Below are 19,974 nucleotides of genomic sequence, written 5' to 3'. Positions count from 1 at the left end.
CTGTCTTTTGCACATGAACAGTCTTTGGGTTTTGGGTGATCGAGCTGCACAAATAATGGTTTCTTAAGAAACACACATATTGGTCGATTGTGCAGTGCTTTTGGCTGATGGGTGTGATCTACCCTTGTACTGCGGAGGAAATGGATCCTGAAGAACTGCACTCATGAACCAACCCAGTTAGTCACGGCAGTTCGTTCTATGAGTCACACAAATTGAATATTGAATGCCGTCCAGGAGCACGATATGCACAGTTTTTTCGTGTCCCTCGCCTCTCTTTTTAAACTAATACATTTCAATGAGAGTCACCTGTCCACGCCCCCTCACGATTAAACGAGGCATATACTATTATGATGATGTTGTCCTGTTGGCTTCATCGAACCCGGACCTACAGCATGCACTGCGGCGGTTTGCAGCCGAGTGTGAAGCGACAGGGATGAGGATCAGCACCTCCAAATCCGAGGCCATGGTCCTCGACTGGAAGAAGGTGGCCTGCCCTCTCCAGGTCGGTGGAGAGACTCTGGCCCAAGTGGAGGAATTTAAGTATCTTGGGGTCTTGTTCACGAGTGGGGGACGGATGGAGCGTGAGATTGACAGACGGATCGGTGCAGCAGCTGCAGTGATGCGGTCGTTGAATCGGTCCGTTGTGGTGAAGCAGGAGCTGAGCCGAAAAGCGAAGCTCTCGATTTACCAGTCAATCTACGTTCCCACCCTCACCTATGGTCATGAGCTTTCGGTCATGACCGAAAGGACAAGATCCCGGATACAAGCAACTGAAATGAGCTCCCTCCATAGGGTGGCTGGGCTCCCTCAGAGATAGGGTGAGGAGCTCAGTCACCAGGGAGGAGCTCGGAGTAGAGCCGCTACTCCTCCACATCGAGAGGAGCCAGCTGAGGAGGCTCGGGCATCTGGTTAGGATGCCTCCTGGACGCCTCCCTAGGGAGGTGTTCTGGGCATGTCCCACTGGGAGGAGACCCCGGGGAAGACCCAGGACACGCTGGAGAGACCATGTCTCTCAGCTGGCCTGGGAACGCCTTGGGATCCTCCCAGAGGAGCTGGAGGAAGTGTCTGGGGACAGGGAAGTTTGGGCATCCCTTCTGAGACTGCTGCCTCCACGACCCGGCCCCGGATAAGCGGTAGAAAATGGATGGATGGATGGATATACTTTTTTTTTTTTTTTTTTTATCCAGACTCTCACATAATAGCCAGTTTTACTGTTATTGTCCTGTCCACACTAAAGGTAACTTTAAAGATATGTGCAGCCACACTGCTGAACAGTAACATTCTGGAAACATCGCGATCGTATCCATTCCAATATAAAAGGGGAGAAAAAAATTCATCCACTTTCTGTATGAGCGAAATACATATTGGCGATCTAAGTGGTTCCATTCTTGGTTGAAATGTGTTCAATAGTGAGTAAAGCGACACATCAAAGCGAGTTTAACTGAGGACGCTCCATGCAGCGCAGGGCGCGGACACGACTGGTGTAACCCATTGGCTGCCAGCTGCCTCGTAAAGCAGCTTCAGCTGGCTCTGCTGTGCAGCCGCCCGCCGTGCTCCCCAGTTGGGAGACTGGAGGACAGACTGTGTGATTATGGTGACTGACAGGTTAGAGGTGGACAATGCGCCTGGAGCTTCATGTTTCCCATTCTGTTTGTACTGACTAGCTTAGCTACAAGCAAGCAGAGGTTGTTTGCTCATGTGACCAGGTTGCAAAGAATTATGGGAACTGTAGTGACAACAACACGGACTGACAACCGGGTGGTCCCATAGACTCAATAACCCGCCGCATACGTCGATCTGTTTGGCAGGTGTATGTACCATCTGTGTTGGTATATATATGTTCCACATCTGTCTGGGGCCCTGCGCCAAAAATCATCTTACGGACTGTCAACAGACAAAAACTTTTTAATTTGGGGGAAGAATTGGCGGTATCACGAGAAAACAAGATCTCGCGAGAATTGGCGGACAGGGCTACAAATCACAGAAATAAATCCAGAGCGACGTACTTCATCACAGTCAATTCATAAGACACACAATACACTTTACCAGTAGTATGTTCAGCTGTTCATATATTTTATTGGCGTTCATAAACTCATAAATGTAACCCTACATTCAAACCCCAGAAAGAACTACAAAATCTATGACTTGGTCAATGGATTTGTATCATGAGACTATAAGGAGTTGTAGTTCTATCTTCAAAATACCCCTTTTCGCTCAATAGAAGAGTGAAATAAACAAAATAAGTACATTTAGGAGTTTAGATTGTTGAGGAACATGCTCCTTTGGATTCTTTATTAAAATGAAACTGAAAATAGAAGCTTTAAAAGAAGCACCAAAGCGAAAGTTCAAAGGTCAATATCTCTGAGCAGGAGTAAATTCAAACTTCCAATCTGGCACAATCTGATGTCTTATGTTTATGATTTTATTGTAATTTCATTCAGTTCTTCATTTTTGTGAAGCACTTTGCATTGCTCTGTGTGTTAATGGCATAAAACAAATAAAAAGAGAAAAACTCATCTGCAGTAAAGTCAGTCATGTTTTTTTCAATTCACAGCAAGCGATTGCAAGGATAATGTTTTGAAGGTACTATTATGTTTTCTTTGATAAAACACTGTATTTACGTTGCACATCTTGAGAAAAACGCCCATCATCTAAAGCAGGTCAATCACATCAAACGCTTTAAAACATCTGTTTTTTAATTGCAGAGTTCTACTTTTTAACCTCTTCAGCAGCTACACAGCACAGATAAACAGAGGATCTGAATTCTTCTCATTTTGTGTGTGTGGACTGAAATAAGGACGGATCTCGCCGCCAAACAAGCACTCAGTGAAAGAATAGATGTGAGACTGAGTTTTGACATCGTAGAAGGACACAAGTCCTTCCTCGTAATCTACAAACACCCCCACTGTCTTAGGCTTCTCCTTCAGACTGATTCTGACAGGCGGTGCCGTCATGGCTGCGTACATTATATCTTCATAGTGAACAATAACCCAGTAACCCTCCTCGGGGTTCAGCTCCAGCTGGCCTTTGCGGTTGGCACTGCGTTTTGCCACACCAAGATCCCAGCCGGACTTGCGGCCGACGTCCACCTCCCAGTAAGCCCTTCCAGAGGTCAGGCCGTTGAGCCCCAGGACGCTGCCCAACATGTCGAACCTCTCAGCAGTGTCAGGAACTCCAGAGTTTTTTCCACCATCTCTGACTTGCTTCCCATCAGGAGAAACATCGAGGTTCTGATGGGCAGTGGTCGGATCCAGCTTCACATCCACTGCAGGTGAACAAGATAAGCTTGTGAAAGAAATGTCATGATGTTTGCACATTTCAAGAGAAAATGGAAACCTTTTGGGGATCCATTTACCAAAGAATAACCAACAGCGCCACACTTGTGGCTTATCATAAACTTGATTTTAAAATATTTGCTGTGCAAATGACAAAATGCATTTTCATGTTGGGCCACTAGTGGGTGCTGTTGATTGTTTTTGTAACAAAACCAAGCTCACACACTTAGAATAATACTGTGTCAAATAAAACAACGATGACTACACGGACATTCACATGGAGAGGTACACAGTTGGATTGTCATTTAAACTACCAAGTCCCAGGAAGATGTACATTGTCGCTACTGGCCATGTGGTGGTGGTGTGTGGCCAAGCTTGCATGTATGGCATAGAGAGGCAGGGGAGCTGCAGAACGAGGGTGAGCTGCCTGAAGGAGGGCCTCCAGCTGAGAGGGAGTTTTTTTTTTTTTTTTTTTTTGTGTCACCTGGAGGGAAGCCTGAAAAGCCCCCCCAGGTGGTGAAGTTTCTGTATTTTGGTTAACAAAAGGCTTGAACCAATCGTGGGCTGTGTCCAGTGCATGCGGTGGACCCCGCGGATGGCCAGTGGGCCGTCACACCCATCAACTTCCACATCTGCAGAACTACTGACTACGACTGGGGTGTACATGTGTCATGTTTCAAAAAAGTTACTTTTCAGCCCATTCCTACAGATACAGAGTCCAAGCATTTTCAAAAAGTTGCAAAAGATTTTCTTTCCATAAATATGCATTTTTCTTTCCAGGATGCATACATAGAAATACAAGCACTCACCTGCAAATGTTGAAATCCTCTTCAGTTCTGCAGAAACAAAAATTCAGGAAAATGCAGTCAAACAAAAATAATCCTAAAATTTGGGGTAAACTGTTAGAATGCAAACTCAAGTGCGGACATCCAGGTGAGTCGGAACTCTCTTTATTTAATGAACACAAGGAACGCAGGGGCAGAGTCGATGCACTCAGGATCACAGGAACAGACCAACAGTTACACAAGAAGAGAGAACAGTATAAATAGGAAAGAAACAGGTGAAGCAAATGAGAGCTCATGAGGGAAAACCGTTAGCTGGGAGAACATGTGAGGCAGACACAGACAGAAGGTGGGGCTGAAGACGCTGACAGGGAAAGACACGGACAAAGAAGAGGATGGGAGAACCAGCCAGGGACATAGCCCAAAGAGAACCCCTTTGTTGTCCCATGGGGACAGAATCCCCCCACCAGGGGCTGGCACCCAACAGGCCAAAGTCTGAAAGGTGGACCACGCTGGCCCAGGAAGACCAGCAACAAGAAAGAAGACTTGGATGTGAGCAGGGAATAGTGGGACCTGGACTGATGGGACAGAAGCAGGAGGGAGCCACAACTAAGGGCGAAAAGACCAGAGGACCTGAGGCTGGGGTGACAGGAGGCACTGGGGACTCAGAGGCAGGGACCACGAACTAAAGATTAGACAGTGCGGGGACACAGAAACTCAGGGGACTCCAGACCAGGACACAGAAAGTCAAAGGACTTCAGACCAGAACACAGAAACTCAGGGGACTCAGAAACTGGACAACTGGTGAGGCTGAAGACACACAGGGAACGACACGGACACAGAAGAGGACAGGAGACCCAGCCAGGGGGAAAGGGAAGCATCCTGACACAAACTGTGACAAATTTGAAAACACACCAACAGAAGTGAGCTTTTCCAGTTCCTGCTGAATCTGATTCATCATGGTTGAAGTTGCAGCTCTGAGAGTACCAAAAGAGAGTGAAGTATCCACGCTGCTCTCTTCAGTTTTGTTAGATTCAACCAGGTTTGTTGCAGCGGAAACCTGAGGTTTGAGGACAAGAGGTGTCACACTGTGCACACACAGAAAATAGAGTTTAAAAACTGAATTGAACAAACTACATCCAGTTTTGAGTATTTTGTCAATGTTAGAAAGGCAGATTCCTCATCATTAAAGCTCACCTGGTTGTTGTTCAATTCTCCAATGGCTTTTTCAAATGTATCAATTTCTCTTTGGATTTTCTGAACAATTCTTTCAGCTTCTTTCCCCACTTCCCTTTTCCTAAATATAAAAGTATGATAACATGTTAGTTCAAATAAAAAGTGTAGTTCTATAAGTGCATCTAGGTTCTTTAATTGTGTTAAGAGTTCCTGAGCCACTGAGGACCGACCTGTCCTCCAGAGGCTGAAGGGCTTTCTGACGAGCATCAACAACAAGTTTAATCACATCTGAGAAGACGCTGTTGATTTGCAGCCATTCAGCATCCAGACGGCCCTGAAAGAAGAGGTGGATGGAGGATAACTTTGATATGTCTAAAGGTGATCATATTTTAGCTCGCTTCCTAGATTGGTCCAGTAAATAATTTGAGGGTCATTTATTCTATTAGGCAGCTTGGAGTTCACCATTTAAAGGACATTCATTGAAATACTTAGGTTTGAAAAAAAAATGGAACATCAACATCCTTGTAAAACCTGGTCACATGAAAAAAACCTCTGCAGAAGTCCTGTACCTTTGAGCAATATTCTACAACCTGATGTGTTATTTGCAACGAAGGAGCTGAAATATGCAAACATGCTGCACTAGACAGGAATAATTACTGAATCTATCAAGCATGCCTTGCTCATAGACCATTGGTGCTGACCAGTGGGATCTGAACCACTGAGCTTCCAGTTACATAATGTCCTCCTGAAGATCTGGACCATGACCACCCCAAAAGAACTACAAGAACATCGACAAAGTCAAAATATTAATCACAGCTTACCTGACAGTCAGCTGCTGATGATCTGACTTCCACCTTCCGTTGCTCTCTGATGTGAATCTGTTGCTTTAAATCAGCTTTCAGCCTTTCTTGCTTTGCCTTTTAAGAAAAACAAACACATTTTTATTGTTATTATCAATATTCCCCAAAGACAGATCTGATAATTCCAGTGATTATCAGCTGCACTAAGACATTCCTGCTCCCCTTGATTGTATTTTTATCAAATCCTTCAGAATCAACAAACTGATACAGAGGAGCCTGATCTATGAAAACAGGAGTCAGTTGAACACATAAATGAGACTACCATGCAATGCTTTTGCCCTTTCTTACCCTCATCAATAATTTTGAAGGATAATGGTCACAAGAATGACCATCTATTAGACTAAGTATGGATTAAAGTTTCAGACTGAAGAACTACTGAAAAACTAAGTCAGTAAGTGGGAGCAAGGAACATTGATTAATCACGTATTGGAATCAGTATCAGTGCATCCCCACTAAAAACATTCAAGTTTATACATTTTGCAGTTTTTTCTCCTGTTTCTTCTTCTTCTTTCTTTGCTTTGACCGAGCGACAGGTTATTGATCTGTAGTCGTTGAAGTCTCCCTGGATGGATTCACCTGGATGAGAGCATCAATAGTGAGAGTGGGGGATTGAGCAGCCCGTGGGGAGTAGTGTGGGAAGAGATAATCAACCATCATTCGCAGGTGAAGTCAGTTATATCCCTCCCCTCACTACTCTCCTGCTCAAACCCCCTCTCCATCTACTTGGAGTTTTGAGACCCTCCTTCACCTGTTACAGCAGGGATGACCCAAGACCAGATGGATCAGATGCAGAAGACCAATCATTTACTTTTTTCTAGCATTTATTTAATAGATTATTCATACCTGCTGTTCCTCAGTGAAGAAGTCCAGTGCTTGTTGAGATTGGTCTGATTCACCGGCGGTTCCAGGTTGCGGAGTATCAACAGCTGCAAAGAAGCAAGATGGTCACGAAGACCACATTTACACTGCAAGTCTGGCACAGATCGGATTTGCTGGCAAAACATGATTTTCTATTTTTTTGGGCAATACAGTTATACATATATTGTAAAATGACTCACAGCTGATGGTCCCAATTAATCTCTCCAACAACAATAGAACCATCATGGGCATGCTTGCAGTCACAGGCTCCAAAAACCACATATTTCTGACTACAAAGGACTGCTCACTGCTTCTGAACATGTGACTTTGGGATTTCTTGTTTTCTAATAACTGGGATGTCTCTCTCCCGGGACGTGGGCTCTTCAGACACAGACTCTATAGATCATCAGAGTTGAACCTTTTATTGGTTTTGGTTTGACAACACAGCCCTGGAAAGCCTTTCCAGAACATTTTCTCAACAGCACAAAAACCCTTAATGTCCTTCACTGAGAGTCGGATTTTAATTTAAAGTCGCTACTGTAAGCAAGAGGGAGAGAGACAATCAATGAAGTTTAGAGTCAGGGGTCTCATATCACCTCTCTCCACCTCCACCAACTCTCCCCTCCAGCTGAACCTTACGAAGCCCAACACCACACACACACGTGTTCTATTTCATCCTCACTGACCGCCAGAGGCGGTGCTTAAAGCACTGGAATGTTCCCTTCGCGCATGCGCAGTTCGAGAATGTATACCAACAAAGTCACTCGTGACCCCTTAGGTGACCCAGGAACTGCATAAGTTCAGGGCTCCACCCACCAATTGTTCCTATTTTTCTTCTCGCGTTCAGTTCGTGTACACCTGACGGGACGAGCCTGTACGGCGTCGTGATGCACCGTTGCTGGGAGCCTTGTGACCTTCAAGGTTGGAGCTGCTTTATGCCCTCCAAAGGCTGTGACGTGTTGCGGCCCCGTTCATCTGATTCTGCGGCGCTGCGCGTCGCCTGTGGTGAGAGATTCATTCACACCTCCGGCAGACGGTAGGTTGCTGAATCTACTATTCCTCATGGTGAGTGATGGGGGGAGTGGCTGCTCCCCCCGGGCTTGTTTACATGACGACCGTGGCCGTGCGGCGTGGTCGGTGGTAACTTGGGGCGCAGGGACGCTGCTCGTGTTCCTGGCCCGGCTTCAGGAAGCGATTTGGCTGGTGTGATGCTGTGCTTCTGACTGTTATGGAGCTGCATGGAGCCCCCCGCTGTGCGGGGCTCGCTGAGACCGCTGGCTCGGCTTCTGAGTGTGCCGATGACCGCGGCGCTGCAGCGTGCGGGGTGCCCCCGCCCCCGCCGCCACGGAGCACGGCGCTTGCTCGGCTAGGCGGCTAGTCAGTGAGGTGTGTTGTGTGTCGGGTGGGGTGGGGCCGTGCACACACACTCCCACACTAGCCTGCTGTCATTCTACACTAGCCTGCAGTGTTTCCACACATACATGTCTTGGTGTTTGTGGTGTCGCCATTTCTGTGTAACTAAGTGCGAGGACGCTGGTTGCGGTGTTTCCGCTTTTGCAGCACTTACGCTGGTTGCGGTGGTTCCGCTGTTGCGGCGCTTGCGCTGGTTGTGGTGGTTCCGCTGTTGTGGCGCGTACGCTGGTTGCGGTGGTTCTGCTGTTGTGGCGCTTACGCAACACCAGGTTACGGTGTTTCCACCAGGTTGCGGTGTTCCGCAACACCAGGTTATGGTGTTTCCGCAGCGCCAGGTTGCAGTGTTCCACAACGCCAGGTTACAGTGTTTCCACAGCGCCAGGTTGCAGTGTTTCCGCAGCGCCAGGTTGCAGTGTTTCCACCGGATTGCAGTGTTTCCGCCAGTTGTAGCGTCTCCGCTGGTGCGGTGTTACGCTGTTGCACTGTGTGCACTCTTTGTGCAGTGGACCGCTCCGTGTTCTGTGCGAGCGGCGGCATGGCCTTCTGTTCTTGGTGCTAAGTAGCGGACGTTGCTGTGCGGCCGGCGTTCCGGCCTGCCGCCCTGTCCTTTTCCCCACACCTGTTGCTCGGTTTGTGGAGCCGCTCCCGCGGGAGCAGCGGGGCAATCTTTTTCCCCCCGCACCCACTGGGTTTGCCGTGCAGGCTGCGTATATGCCACCTTCCCTCGGCTTACCGCACCACCGTCCTGGGCACCTGATACTCTGACTGATGGAACCACTGCGGAGCAGTGAGGAGAAGGTGTCCCTGGGCAACTGTTTTTTTCCATTGTGGTGTTGCCCTGCTGCTAGTTTAACACTCTGCGTTTGCTGTGCAGGTGGCGTATGTCCCCTTCCGTCGGCTTACCACGCTAGCATCTCCTACTCCGGGCGCCCAGTCCTCCGACGGGCTCAGCTGCAGATGCTGTGCAGGCGGCGTACGCCCCCTTCCCTCAGCTTCTGTGCTGCCATTATTCTGACCGGCTGCGTGCGCATGGCAGTGCGGTCACGCAGGAGGTGAGAGAGCAGTCGCTTGGTGCCCGCTCTCTCTGTTGGTCGTGGATGGTGTCTGGTTTGGTTGTGCAGGCGGCGTGCGCCCCCTTCCCTCGACCTCCCTGGATAGGATGTGATATTAGGTGGTAGAGCCGCGTGTTTAGCGATGGACGGCTCTCACTGCGGCATTGCCTGGGGAGCCCTCCCTACAGGCGGATAATGGCCGTGACCACTGTCCCAGTTGTCTTGGTCCTGTTCACCTCAGGGAGGCGCTGTTGTACAACCTGTGCATGGCCAGTGGCTACATGCGCTGGGCGCAGCGGGCTGGCTGGCTGGCGCTGGTCTCTTCTGCTGCTGGGGGTGGCTGGGAAGCACCCCCCCCCCCCCCCCCCCTCGTGTACTCTGGCTGCTGTACCTGGAGCATATGCCAGCTGTGGGGCTATGGTGTCCCTCAGCTGATCACGCTACCATTGTTCTGGCCTATTGTACGCATCCGCCCTGGATGGCCTGGTGTTCCGTGTTGTTTCGCGGGCGGCATTCACCGCAGTTTCCAACCCTTCTCTATTGGTGGCGGGTGTGCGATGCATGCCCCCGCTGCTGTTGGGTGGTGCCACTTTGGAGGCTGTTGAAGGAGGGAGCTGCTGGGCAGCCATTCCCTCTCCTCGACATGGCCTTAGCTGGGACCCTGGCCGGTGGTTAGCTTTTGCTGTGCAGGCAGCGTGGGCTGCCTTCCCTCAGCTTACTGCATCGTTGTTGTCCTATTGCCTTCTGGTTGCTGTGTGCACACCCCCCCCCCCCCCCCTCCCCCTCGCCCCTGGCGGTGGACCTAGTGGCAGCTGATGGAGGGGGGCTGCCGGGGGCAACTGTCCCTCTTCGGGATGTGATTCTGCCGGCTTGCTGGCCGGTGATTGAGGTTGATTGTGCAGGTGACACACTCCTCCTCCCTCTGCTTCTTGTATGCTGCTGTTTCTTCTGGCCGGGGTACCGCCCTGACAGCACAGCAACGGGGGTGCCGCTGCGTGGCTGTCCCCTCTCCCATGTACAGCCTCAGCTGGCTTTCAGGGGCTTGATCACAAGGCGTCCGCTGTCCGGGCGGCGTCCGCCCCTTCCCCAGCGTGTCGCACTGCCGTTGTATCAACTTGTTGCGTGCACCCACCGTTCCCGGCGGGTGGCACCGCGGGGCAGGCAGACGGTGCAGGAGGCTGCTAAGAACTCTGCCTGGGTTGGCTCTCTGAGCTGCTAGCCCGGTGAATTGTGCTGTGCCCCCGCTCTGGTGGGTGGCGCTACTGTGGGGGCTGATGGAGGAGGGGGCTGCTAAGCAGCTGGTCCCCCCTCCTGGACGGAGCTCTGTTCGTGCGCGCCTTGCTTGGCTTGTCGGCATGATCTTTGCTGATTGTGGTAAGGCTAGCGTTGGCTGGCTCTCGGTTATGGGCCGCATGTGCTGCTTCCCCTGCTGTAGGACCCCGCGGTGGCAGTCGCCACACGATGAGTGTTGGTTGGGCACTGCCAGTGGAAGCACTGTTGTGTTCTTCCGGATTATTGGTGCCTGCTTTGGAGAAGGGCACCTCTGGCGAGGGGACAGGAGGGAGAGGGCGCTGCCGTGCCACCCTTCCCTCCCCTGAGAGTAGTGCAGCTACCCCTTGTTGGCCTGGCCGTCGTGCGCCGGCTGTGTAGGCGGCGTATGCCACCTTCTTCAGCGTATTGCACTCACCTTGTCTCCTGACCCTCTAATCGATACTGTGGGGGTCGGTTCGGCTGTATCCGCCCCTGCCTCATTCCCAGCAGGTGCCGTCTTGTGAGACGGAGGGAAGTGGGGGCCGCCATGCGGCCGCTCCCTCTCCCAGATGTGGCTTTGTTGACTTGGTTGCATCGGCTGTGCAGGTGGCATGCGCTCCCTTCCCGCAGCTTATCGCCCTGGCCCCGTCTTATCCTACCGAGCTGCACTCCTGGTTCCTGGAACCTCTAGCAGGTGTTGGCCGTGCGTCACTTTTTCCTAGGCTTGTACGGACCCTGCTTGTGGTGTTACGTGGCCAGCTTAGGGCGGTGGCGGTGGTGCCTGCCGGGGGTCCATTCCCCTACTGGGCGTAGCATCAGCCAGGCTTCGTGGGCAGGCTTGTCTGGTGATGGCAGGCCTCCCAGTGGCATTGTGGACGGTTGGTGTCCTGTCTGGCCGGCCTGCAGGTCGTGTGCCTGCAGGGGCCTCAACGCGCTGACGGACTCCCTCTCCTGTTGGAATCCTCCACCGGGGGGGTGGTGCCTCCATGGGCGATATGTGCACTGGGGGGTGCTTAGGAGGTGGCCACTTTCCTCCTAACCCCACGAGAGCCGCTGGCCTCTGGGCCACAAGGCGCTCGTGCACTCTTGGCCGCAAGTCCTTCGGTGGACATTCCCGCCGGTCCCTCTCCTTGGTCGACGCCCATCAGGGTGCTTCAGAGGGGCACACACACACACAGTGCTGCTGGTGGCCCCCTACTGGCTTGGTTTCCTCTGCTCCGCTGGTTGTTCTGTGGCAGCCCATGGCACCTTCTCAGCAGGAGGGTTCTGCTGTCTCAGCACGGTGGCTGGGTGGGGCACCCCCGTCCTCACCGTCTCTGTCTTGCGCCTAGCGACTGAGGGGCCGACTCGCTGCTGAGCAGCCATTCGGAGCCTGTTGGGCGAGCCGCTTCGGATACTCGGGTGCCCTCTACCGGCGGCTGTCTGGTAGTGGTGGAGGTTGGTTGCACAGTGGTGCAACAGCCTTGGGGAGGACCTGGTGCCCTGCCCAGTCCCTGTGGTCCTGGACTTTGGCGGTCTTTGGACGTAGCCCGGTCCCTGTTCACCCTGGTGTTGTATGTGGCGGCAGGCCAGCCCGCCATGCATGGTTGCAGGCGGCACGATTGGGGACCACACTCTGGTGTGGGCTTTCCTCAGGGGGCCTCTGCAGACATCTGATCAGCTTGTTGTCCACTACGGAAGCCCTAGTTGGGGCTCTGCTCTTTCCAGGAAGTGCCTGTCCCACTGGGTTGGGGACACCATTTGCCCTTCCTATCAGGTCGCAGGGCGCCCTCTGTCCGAGGGTGTGCATTGCCACTCCGCCAGGGTGGTGTCCACACCATGGGTCGCCCTAATGGGGGTGCTCCTGGGCGAGCTATGCGCTGTCGCCGTTGGGACGATGCCTGGCACCTTTTCCTGGTCCTACAGGTTGGCCATTGTGCCTCTGCATCCACTGCGATTGGTACTGGGCCCTGCAGAGGCTTTTTAGTGGGATTGGTCTCTGGGATTCCTCGTAACCAAGTTGGCATACGTCATTCCAGAGCTTTAAGCACCGCCTCTGGCGGTCAGTAGGGATGAAATAGAATGAATGTAACTACGGTTCTATGAATCCCGGATGACCGCCAGAGCACTCTGTCACTCGGAATCCTCGTGGTCACGCAAGAAGATTCCGTAGGAAACGATTGGTGGGTGGAGCCCTGAACTTATGCAGTTCCTGGGTCACCCAGGGGTCACGAGTGACTTTGTTGGTATACATTCTCGAACTGCGCATGCACGAAGGGAACATTCCAGTGCTTTAAGCACCGCCTCTGGCGGTCATCCGGGATTCATAGAACCGTAGTTACATTCGTAACTTTCGTTCATTAAATCCAATCAGCTGGTTTATATGACAACCACAGTGGAACATATCCAACACATATGTGAATGATGTCGACCGAGGCCTGTATTGGATCTTAGAACATCTGAATGAGTGAGCCGTTTTCCTGCTGATATTATCTTAAAGTAAATCTGATCTGTGCCACATAAGAGCAAAATTGGCTCACAAGACACTGACTGTGGAAATGTAGAATAAAAGAAAATAACTAAAGAAAGTCATGAATGAACAAAGAATTGATACATACCTGATGGACCTCTTTCCTCTTCTGTGGGCTCTGGAGATGGACGGTTCCTTTGTGTGGTGACTCTGGATGACTCCGGCTGAAAGAAAAATGTTTATTCTGTTGAAGACCACATGAATTGAACAATACACTTTGTCAGTTTCTGACCGGGGTCTGTAGCTAATTCTTCATTAATGTCTTTATTTTGTCCAAAAAGAAAATGTCAAAAATAATATTTTTGAATTAGGATCCCAATAATTTGTGTCTCTGTCTTAAAAACACCATCAATAATCTGACTCATCCTTCAACCAAAACTGCATCCAATCAGCATGGTAGGTTGACTTTCTAAGCCCTGCCTCCAAAACTGTGCAGCTTTGTGTGGCGTCTCCTCTGCAACAGCAGTAATGAATGAGGACCAGGGAGTCCAGTTCTGGTCCTGGAGGGACCCCGTTCTTCATGCTTGAGGTCTCTCCCATGTGAAACACACCTGAATCACATGAAGAACGCCTTATTGGGTCTTTTTAACAAATTAGATTGAGGTGTGCTGATCAAGGAGACGTCGACAACATGCAGGACTGAGACCCTCCAGGACCAGGTTTGGATGACTGACCAGGACGTGAATATGACTGATGGAGTTCAGAGCACTGAACACTGAAAACATCATTAAAACTCATAAACACTCTCCTTTGGCCCTCTGAACAAGATAACACTTTTAACCTTTGGACCAGAAGAGCAACGATGTCTCTTGTTGCTCTGAGCTCCATTCTACACACCAGTGACTGAACATTGTTTGCATATCAAGTATGAATTACACTTTTCAGTCCCGCTCCAATCCCTTTTTGTCATTATTTTAAAGCTTTCTCAGGAGTGTTTAAATTGTGATTCTGCATTTTCTCGTGAGATTATTGTTCACAGTTATTTGAATGCAGAAATCCTGAGGTTTTGGGCGAGGTTTTCTCAACACATGTCCTGCAGCGTCACAAAAATGCCACTTGAACATGTGAAGAACATGAAAAGCATAATTTTTATTGGAGTGGGTCTTTGAGGGATTCAGATTTCATTTACTTCAGACGTGCCTCCCTCCTTCTCCTGGGGAATCCTCCTGTCAGCCATGACGGCATCTGCTGAAGACAGAAACACATTAATGCAGCATTTGTTTTGTGCCATAATGCCACACATTCACTTGTGAAATAAACTGATTCCGCCCATGTTCAGGACAAAAGTATTTTAAATCCTTATAAAGCACAAGAAATCAATCCAGCAGACCAGTAATTCACAAAAAGTCACAAATAAAAGACCAGAATCAGTGAGGGCAGTGGCAGCCAGAGCTCCGTTTCAGAACATGCACCGTGTGAAATATCTTCAACTGTTATTTCACTCTGGGAAATGTCAGTAAATCCAAATAATCAGCAGTTATAGAAACATTCCAGTATTCTGGGAAATATTGCCACTTCACATTTTTTGCTTGGAAATGAGGTAAAATGAAGAGTTTCAGGCAACACAGCAGCTCTGATGAATTCAACAAACTCACAACAACTAAAATAAACTTCTTTCTTTAAGTTAATGTGTTGGATAAAAAACATGAGGCGAGGAGGAGCTGCAGCTTACCGTCTCTCTGCTGGAGTGACACTCAGCTGTGATCTGCCTCCTTTTTTATCTCCTGGAGCCAAACATTCGTTCACTGATGAAGTTTCACTTCTTCAAAAACAACAAGAGAGCCTCTTCTTTTTGAAGAACGTGAGAGACAGTGAAGAAAAAAAACACAGGAGTTCTCCCTCCTGCTGACAGGTTGGACATGTTGGGCAGTGTCCTGGGGTCAACAGCGTGACCTCTGGAAGGCCTCACTGGGAGGTGGACATCAGCAGCAAGTCTGGGTTTGATGTTGTGGGAAGATGCGGGTGTGCCCTGAAGGGCCAGCTGGTGCTAAACCCTGATAAGGGTGACTGGGTTACTGTGCATCCTGAAGATACAACCACAACCAAATCCATGATATCAGCAGCGATCAGAGTCTGAAGGAGAAGCCTGAGGAAGTGGGGGAGTTTGTGGAGAACCAGGACGGCCTTGTGTCCTTCGAGATCCGTCCTTGTTTCAGTCCACAGCCACAAAATGAGAAGAATCCAGATCCTCTGTTTATCTGCTGAGGAGGTTACAAAGTACAACTGTCTTTAGTGAAAGTTCAGGGTTCAAGTTAAACTAATTAAAAGCATTTGATATAGCTGATCTGCTTCAGAATTTAGTGACTTTTATCATTCAGTCTTCTTTCTGGACGATTTCTCCAGATGCAGAGGAAATAACTTGAGTCTTCAGAGCTGCTGCAGGAGTCCGTGGTGTCGACGCAGACGCTGAGCTGCCTCCATGCTGATGATGATATTTTACTACTGCAGAGATCACTCTGCTGCACGTCCACTGCTCTGAGTCCCACCCTGCAGCCGTCCCACCCAGAACCTCTATAGAAATAAAAACAGGGCTCCACCAACATCAGTTTTCAAATATTGACTTTATTCACAGTCTGATGTCAACAATGAATGACACAGCGAGACGTTAGAAAGTTTTAGTCGGGTTGTACTGGGGATGGTTTATAAGTATGAGGGCAGCTGCAGCATCAGACCTGATACTGGTATCGATATCGGTCCATCCTTATTTGAAAGTGAAGCATTCTGCAGTGTTAATGAAGAAGATTAATTTGTTTAAGATTTAATTTTCATTATAAATCACAAAGACAAAACAATTACTGAGCAAAAGAGCGTGAAGTAACACTTCACAGAGTAAAGTATTTGATGAGAATAAAGTTGACATTAATGCCTTTCTTTTTCAGAGTGAACTGAAGTGAACTCAGTGAAGTTATGAATCTCGTCGCTATTGGCAGAGATCCGATGTCGCCTGTTGGTCTGTGTATCTCTCATAGTGAACAGGAAGACAGCGGTTTTCAACCTTTACCTTGTCACACGCCACAATCACAGGTTTCTGTCTTCTCTGAACTTGAATCGTGCAGCCGGTGTTGGTATTCGTTGTTTTCACATCATAAACGGTTTTATTCGACCCGCTGATACACAGGTTTTTTCTTCCCTTGTTCACCCGAAAGCCATTGGTGCAGATGCCCTCCACATTCTGGCTGGGCTCCAAGAAGGACTGGACGGGGAATTGGCACCACAGATTCTGCTCCCTCAAATACCTTCAGGATGAAATCAACACTCAGTGTTAAATACGTCATAAAGACATCAATGAGATCTCTGAGCACCACTTTACCACTGATGCAGCCTGACTGCCAGCTACAGCTGGATCACACATTCAAAATGAAGCAAAAGTACAGAAATTTAAATGTTTGAATCACCTTTCCCATGCTGGAAGAGAATTTCTATCGAAATCCTTCTGAAGAACATGTTTTCGGAGAAAGTCATTGTAGCTCTCCAGGGTGTTCTTGTAGACGCACGGATCAGTGTCGGGCCTAAAGATCCCCAAGATGAGGCTCACTGCCTCGAAGAACATGGCGGTCAGGCCAGCGATGTTCATTATGTCTGGACAGAGAGAGAGAAAGAAAGCAGGATTTAGCGTTTAGACATAAATCAACACATCCCGACTGTCATGAATTCACAGCTTCTTCTAAGTTGCAGCGTATCGTAAGTCAAGACTATTGAGCAGCAAATAGAAGATAAATGTAAAATTAGTTTGGTTAAAACAACTGAATGCTGACTTTTTGCTGATGACCGAGACATTTACCAGGTGTGTTTACTTCCATCTTTTGATTATAATTACAGAAAACAAGATTTTTGAAGATGCCCAGTGAGAATTTAAGACTATTTCCATGCCATACGCTGTGTAATAGGATGTCAATTCCATCACTTTCTGTCAGATTTTTATTACAGAGGAAAAACACTTGTTTTCTTAAAGAGTGACACAAAAAAACTGATAAATTCCCTATGTGTAAATATTTTACTGAGTGCCTCATAAAGGGTTAACAACAGTTTCCAGTGTGCTCAGACGTGTACAGAATGATCAATAAAACCCACAACAAGACAAAAGGCTCAGGAGGCCTTTAAAAGGACAGAGTTTATTAGTAAAGTTAAAATTAAGTGCTTAAGAACTTCTAAAGAACTGAATGTTGTATGTACATTATATTACAGCAGTGAGACTAAAACTTCTACAAAACATCACTGAAGGAAGAAAATGAACATCAGATATTTATTCAAAGTTTGGACAAAGTTCAAACTATTAACTGAAGTTAAAACTCGAGAAAAATCTTTCATTCCGTCTCTTTGTGTAAAACTGAATACTTTCACTTTCACTTTACAGAACGGATTTTCTACATTAATACAGAATAAAACCAGGAAAAAAAAACATCTTTCTGATGATTATTGGAGCGTTTGAAGAACAAATGACGAACCTGTCAAACCGGATGAACCGTGATGAAGAAGCTTCTCTGGAGCGTTTTGACGCAGCTGAAAATATCTGCAAAACACAAACAACTGAACAAGGAATCTGCAGCTCTGTGCTGCCCCCTGCTGGGAGAAGTGCATGTTGTTTTCACACACACACACACACACACACACACACACACACACACACACACACACACACACACACACACACACACACACACACACACACACACAGAGGTTCGTATTTCTATCCTTGTGAGGACCTTCCATTGACTCCCATTCACTCCTAACCCTGACCCTTACCCTAACCCTAACTCACACCAAAACAATGCCTAACCCTAAAGAAATGTTTTTGCACTTTTACTTTTTTCAGTAACAACAACATGGCCAAGAAAACACTGTTTCTCCTCATTAGGACCGGAAAAAGGTCCCCACAAGGCACGTCGTTCCAGGTTTTTCTATCCTTGTGGGGACATTTGGCCCCCACAAGGATAGACACACACACACACACACACACACACACACACACACACACACACACACAGCTTTGGGTCACAGTGAGCCTCTCATTCCTGTTTTTAATGGACTGTGGAGGAAACAGCAGCACCTGGAGGAAACTACTGACCACACACAGGGAGAGAACATGAAGACTCACCACAGACAGACCCTGGACGGTGTTTGAACCCACAAGCAGTGGGTTTCAAGCTCTTAATACTAATACTAATACTAATACTAATATTATACTAAAGACAAATAAATAAATAGATAAATTAATAATTAATAATAATAATAATAATGATAATAATATATGTATATAATATTGTTACATGTAATCCATTACTCCCCAACCCTGAGCTTAATAATATAGTCTCATGAGAGATATAACTTGATTTCAACTTTGTTTGCACATTTCAAGAGAAAGTTGAAACGTTTTGTTGCTTTTGGGGATCCACATTACAATCACGTCACTGAAAACACAACTTTTTGAGCGGAATGCCACTGAACATTGTCCCGCCCACAGAACCATCTGATTGGTTACGCTCAGAGCCAGCAGGGGTAACAGCCAATCAGCAGTGAACGCCGCGTGCACAGTGTCTGCAGAGCTGTAGGCAGATGTGCACAGAGGAGAGGAGTGAAGAAGTTTTGTGACACAAGCCCTGGAGAGAAGAGATTTGTCTCCTGAATGGGAGATTAATAATGCAAAGATGAATCATGCTTTCCACCAGTGGCGTCATTAGGCATATATATACCGTATTGGCCCGAATATAAGACGACTCCGATTATAACACGACCCCTATTTTTCAAAGGTCATTTTGTGAAAAAAAAAATGCTGAAGACAGTAAGGTCACTCATAAAACAACTTTTTATTGTACAATTATTATAAACTCAAAAACTCACAACTGAGATAACATTTCACGAGATATAAAATGAATAAATATATTCTCTTTCTCAAAATAAGAAACAATAAGCAACAAAAAGGAAGCCTCAAGGGTTCAAAACTGCGTAAATGATGTAAATAACTTTCTAGAGCCTTCAGCTGAATCAGGCTCTGGTGGTGGGCATTCCATCTTTCTGTTTTTCAGTGATGTATTCACTCACCCTTCTGTCAGTCTCTCTGAAGCGTCCGCTCTTGGGAAAAGCTTTTCTCATAGTTTAGCATCTGCAGGCGTTTTTTCTGTGCTCTCCAATAAGAACGAGGCTCTGCTCCACCATACCTCCTGGCGGCTTGGCAGTAGTTTGATGACTCTGCTGCGTTGATCACCATCAGTTTAAAGTTGGGATCATAACTTCGCCTCTGTTGTTTGCTCAGTTGTCCAGCGTTCAGCCCCTTTGTTCCAGATGATCCGCCATTTTTCATCAGATCGTTTGATCTCATTTCATCGCTCCACTCGCTCTCTGGTCAGTGATACTTTGGCTCCATCTAGCGGCGCGGATGCGTATTGACCATCTACCGTAAGTCCGCGATTATAACACGACCCCACTTTTGAGGATGCAATTTCTGGAAAAAAACATCGTCTTATATTCGGGCCAATACGGTACATACATATATATATATATATATATATATATATATATATATATATATATATATATATATATATATATATATATATATATATATATATATATATATGAACTCCAGAAACAGGACAAAAATGATGGTCCCCCTAGAAAATATTGAAAATATGATGTGACCAGAGGAACATGTCAATCCAAGGTGTGTCCACTAATTAGCATCACAGGTGTCCACAATCTTGTAATCAGTCAGTGGCTCATATAGAGGGCGACAGGGAGTCACATGAAGTGTGCCACACTCAACATGGACCAGAGGAAGCAAAGGACAGAGTTGTCTCAGGA

At 47.9% G+C, this 19,974-nt stretch overlaps 1 protein-coding gene and 1 long non-coding RNA gene across 5 annotated transcripts; both read right to left on the bottom strand.

Moving 5' to 3' along the window:
• Positions 1-1,262: 1,262 nt before the first annotated feature.
• On the bottom strand, positions 1,263-15,563 carry LOC115384472 (E3 ubiquitin-protein ligase TRIM21-like). Of its 4 annotated transcripts, none has more exons than XR_003930884.1 (11): positions 14,849-15,563; positions 14,306-14,364; positions 13,265-13,340; positions 6,937-7,019; positions 6,568-6,669; positions 6,055-6,150; positions 5,464-5,567; positions 5,255-5,354; positions 4,973-5,145; positions 4,085-4,111; positions 3,188-3,265 (listed from the first exon to the last, which is right to left on the bottom strand). XR_003930884.1 is itself a non-coding variant. In XM_030086747.1 (10 exons), exons 2-10 carry the CDS (start codon positions 14,351-14,353, stop codon positions 2,733-2,735), a joined length of 1,212 nt encoding a protein of 403 aa, XP_029942607.1. In that variant the 5' UTR covers positions 14,354-14,364; positions 14,849-15,553; the 3' UTR covers positions 1,263-2,732. The 4 variants fall into 4 exon arrangements, 2 of the variants coding, with proteins under 2 accessions (XP_029942607.1, XP_029942616.1); XR_003930883.1 differs by having other exon boundaries at positions 4,973-5,117; positions 14,849-15,558; XM_030086747.1 differs by lacking the exon at positions 6,568-6,669 and having other exon boundaries at positions 1,263-3,265; positions 4,973-5,117; positions 14,849-15,553.
• Positions 15,564-15,718: 155 nt separating this feature from the next.
• On the bottom strand, positions 15,719-17,737 carry LOC115384519 (uncharacterized). The gene is made up of 3 exons (XR_003930887.1): positions 17,622-17,737; positions 16,572-16,755; positions 15,719-16,412 (listed from the first exon to the last, which is right to left on the bottom strand). It is a non-coding gene; the product is annotated as an uncharacterized LOC115384519 (long non-coding RNA).
• Positions 17,738-19,974: the final 2,237 nt, after the last annotated feature.

This window comes from Salarias fasciatus, chromosome 3, assembly GCF_902148845.1.
Source record: "Salarias fasciatus chromosome 3, fSalaFa1.1, whole genome shotgun sequence".
NCBI classification, from domain to species: domain Eukaryota; kingdom Metazoa; phylum Chordata; class Actinopteri; order Blenniiformes; family Blenniidae; genus Salarias; species Salarias fasciatus.
This window is presented reverse-complemented; position numbering and strand designations above follow the sequence as displayed.

Excerpts from the sequence above, each read along its gene's own strand:
- LOC115384472 (XM_030086747.1), bottom strand. The coding sequence starts at position 14,353 with ATGGCTGACAGGAGGATTCCCCAGGAGAAGGAGGGAGGCACGTCTGAA. Across the intron at positions 5,355-5,463 it reads CTTCAGCCTCTGGAGGACAG|GAAAAGGGAAGTGGGGAAAG; the intron begins GTCGGTCCTCAG and ends TTTTATATTTAG. Across the intron at positions 4,112-4,972 it reads GGAAAAGCTCACTTCTGTTG|AACTGAAGAGGATTTCAACA; the intron begins GTGTGTTTTCAA and ends TTGTTTCTGCAG.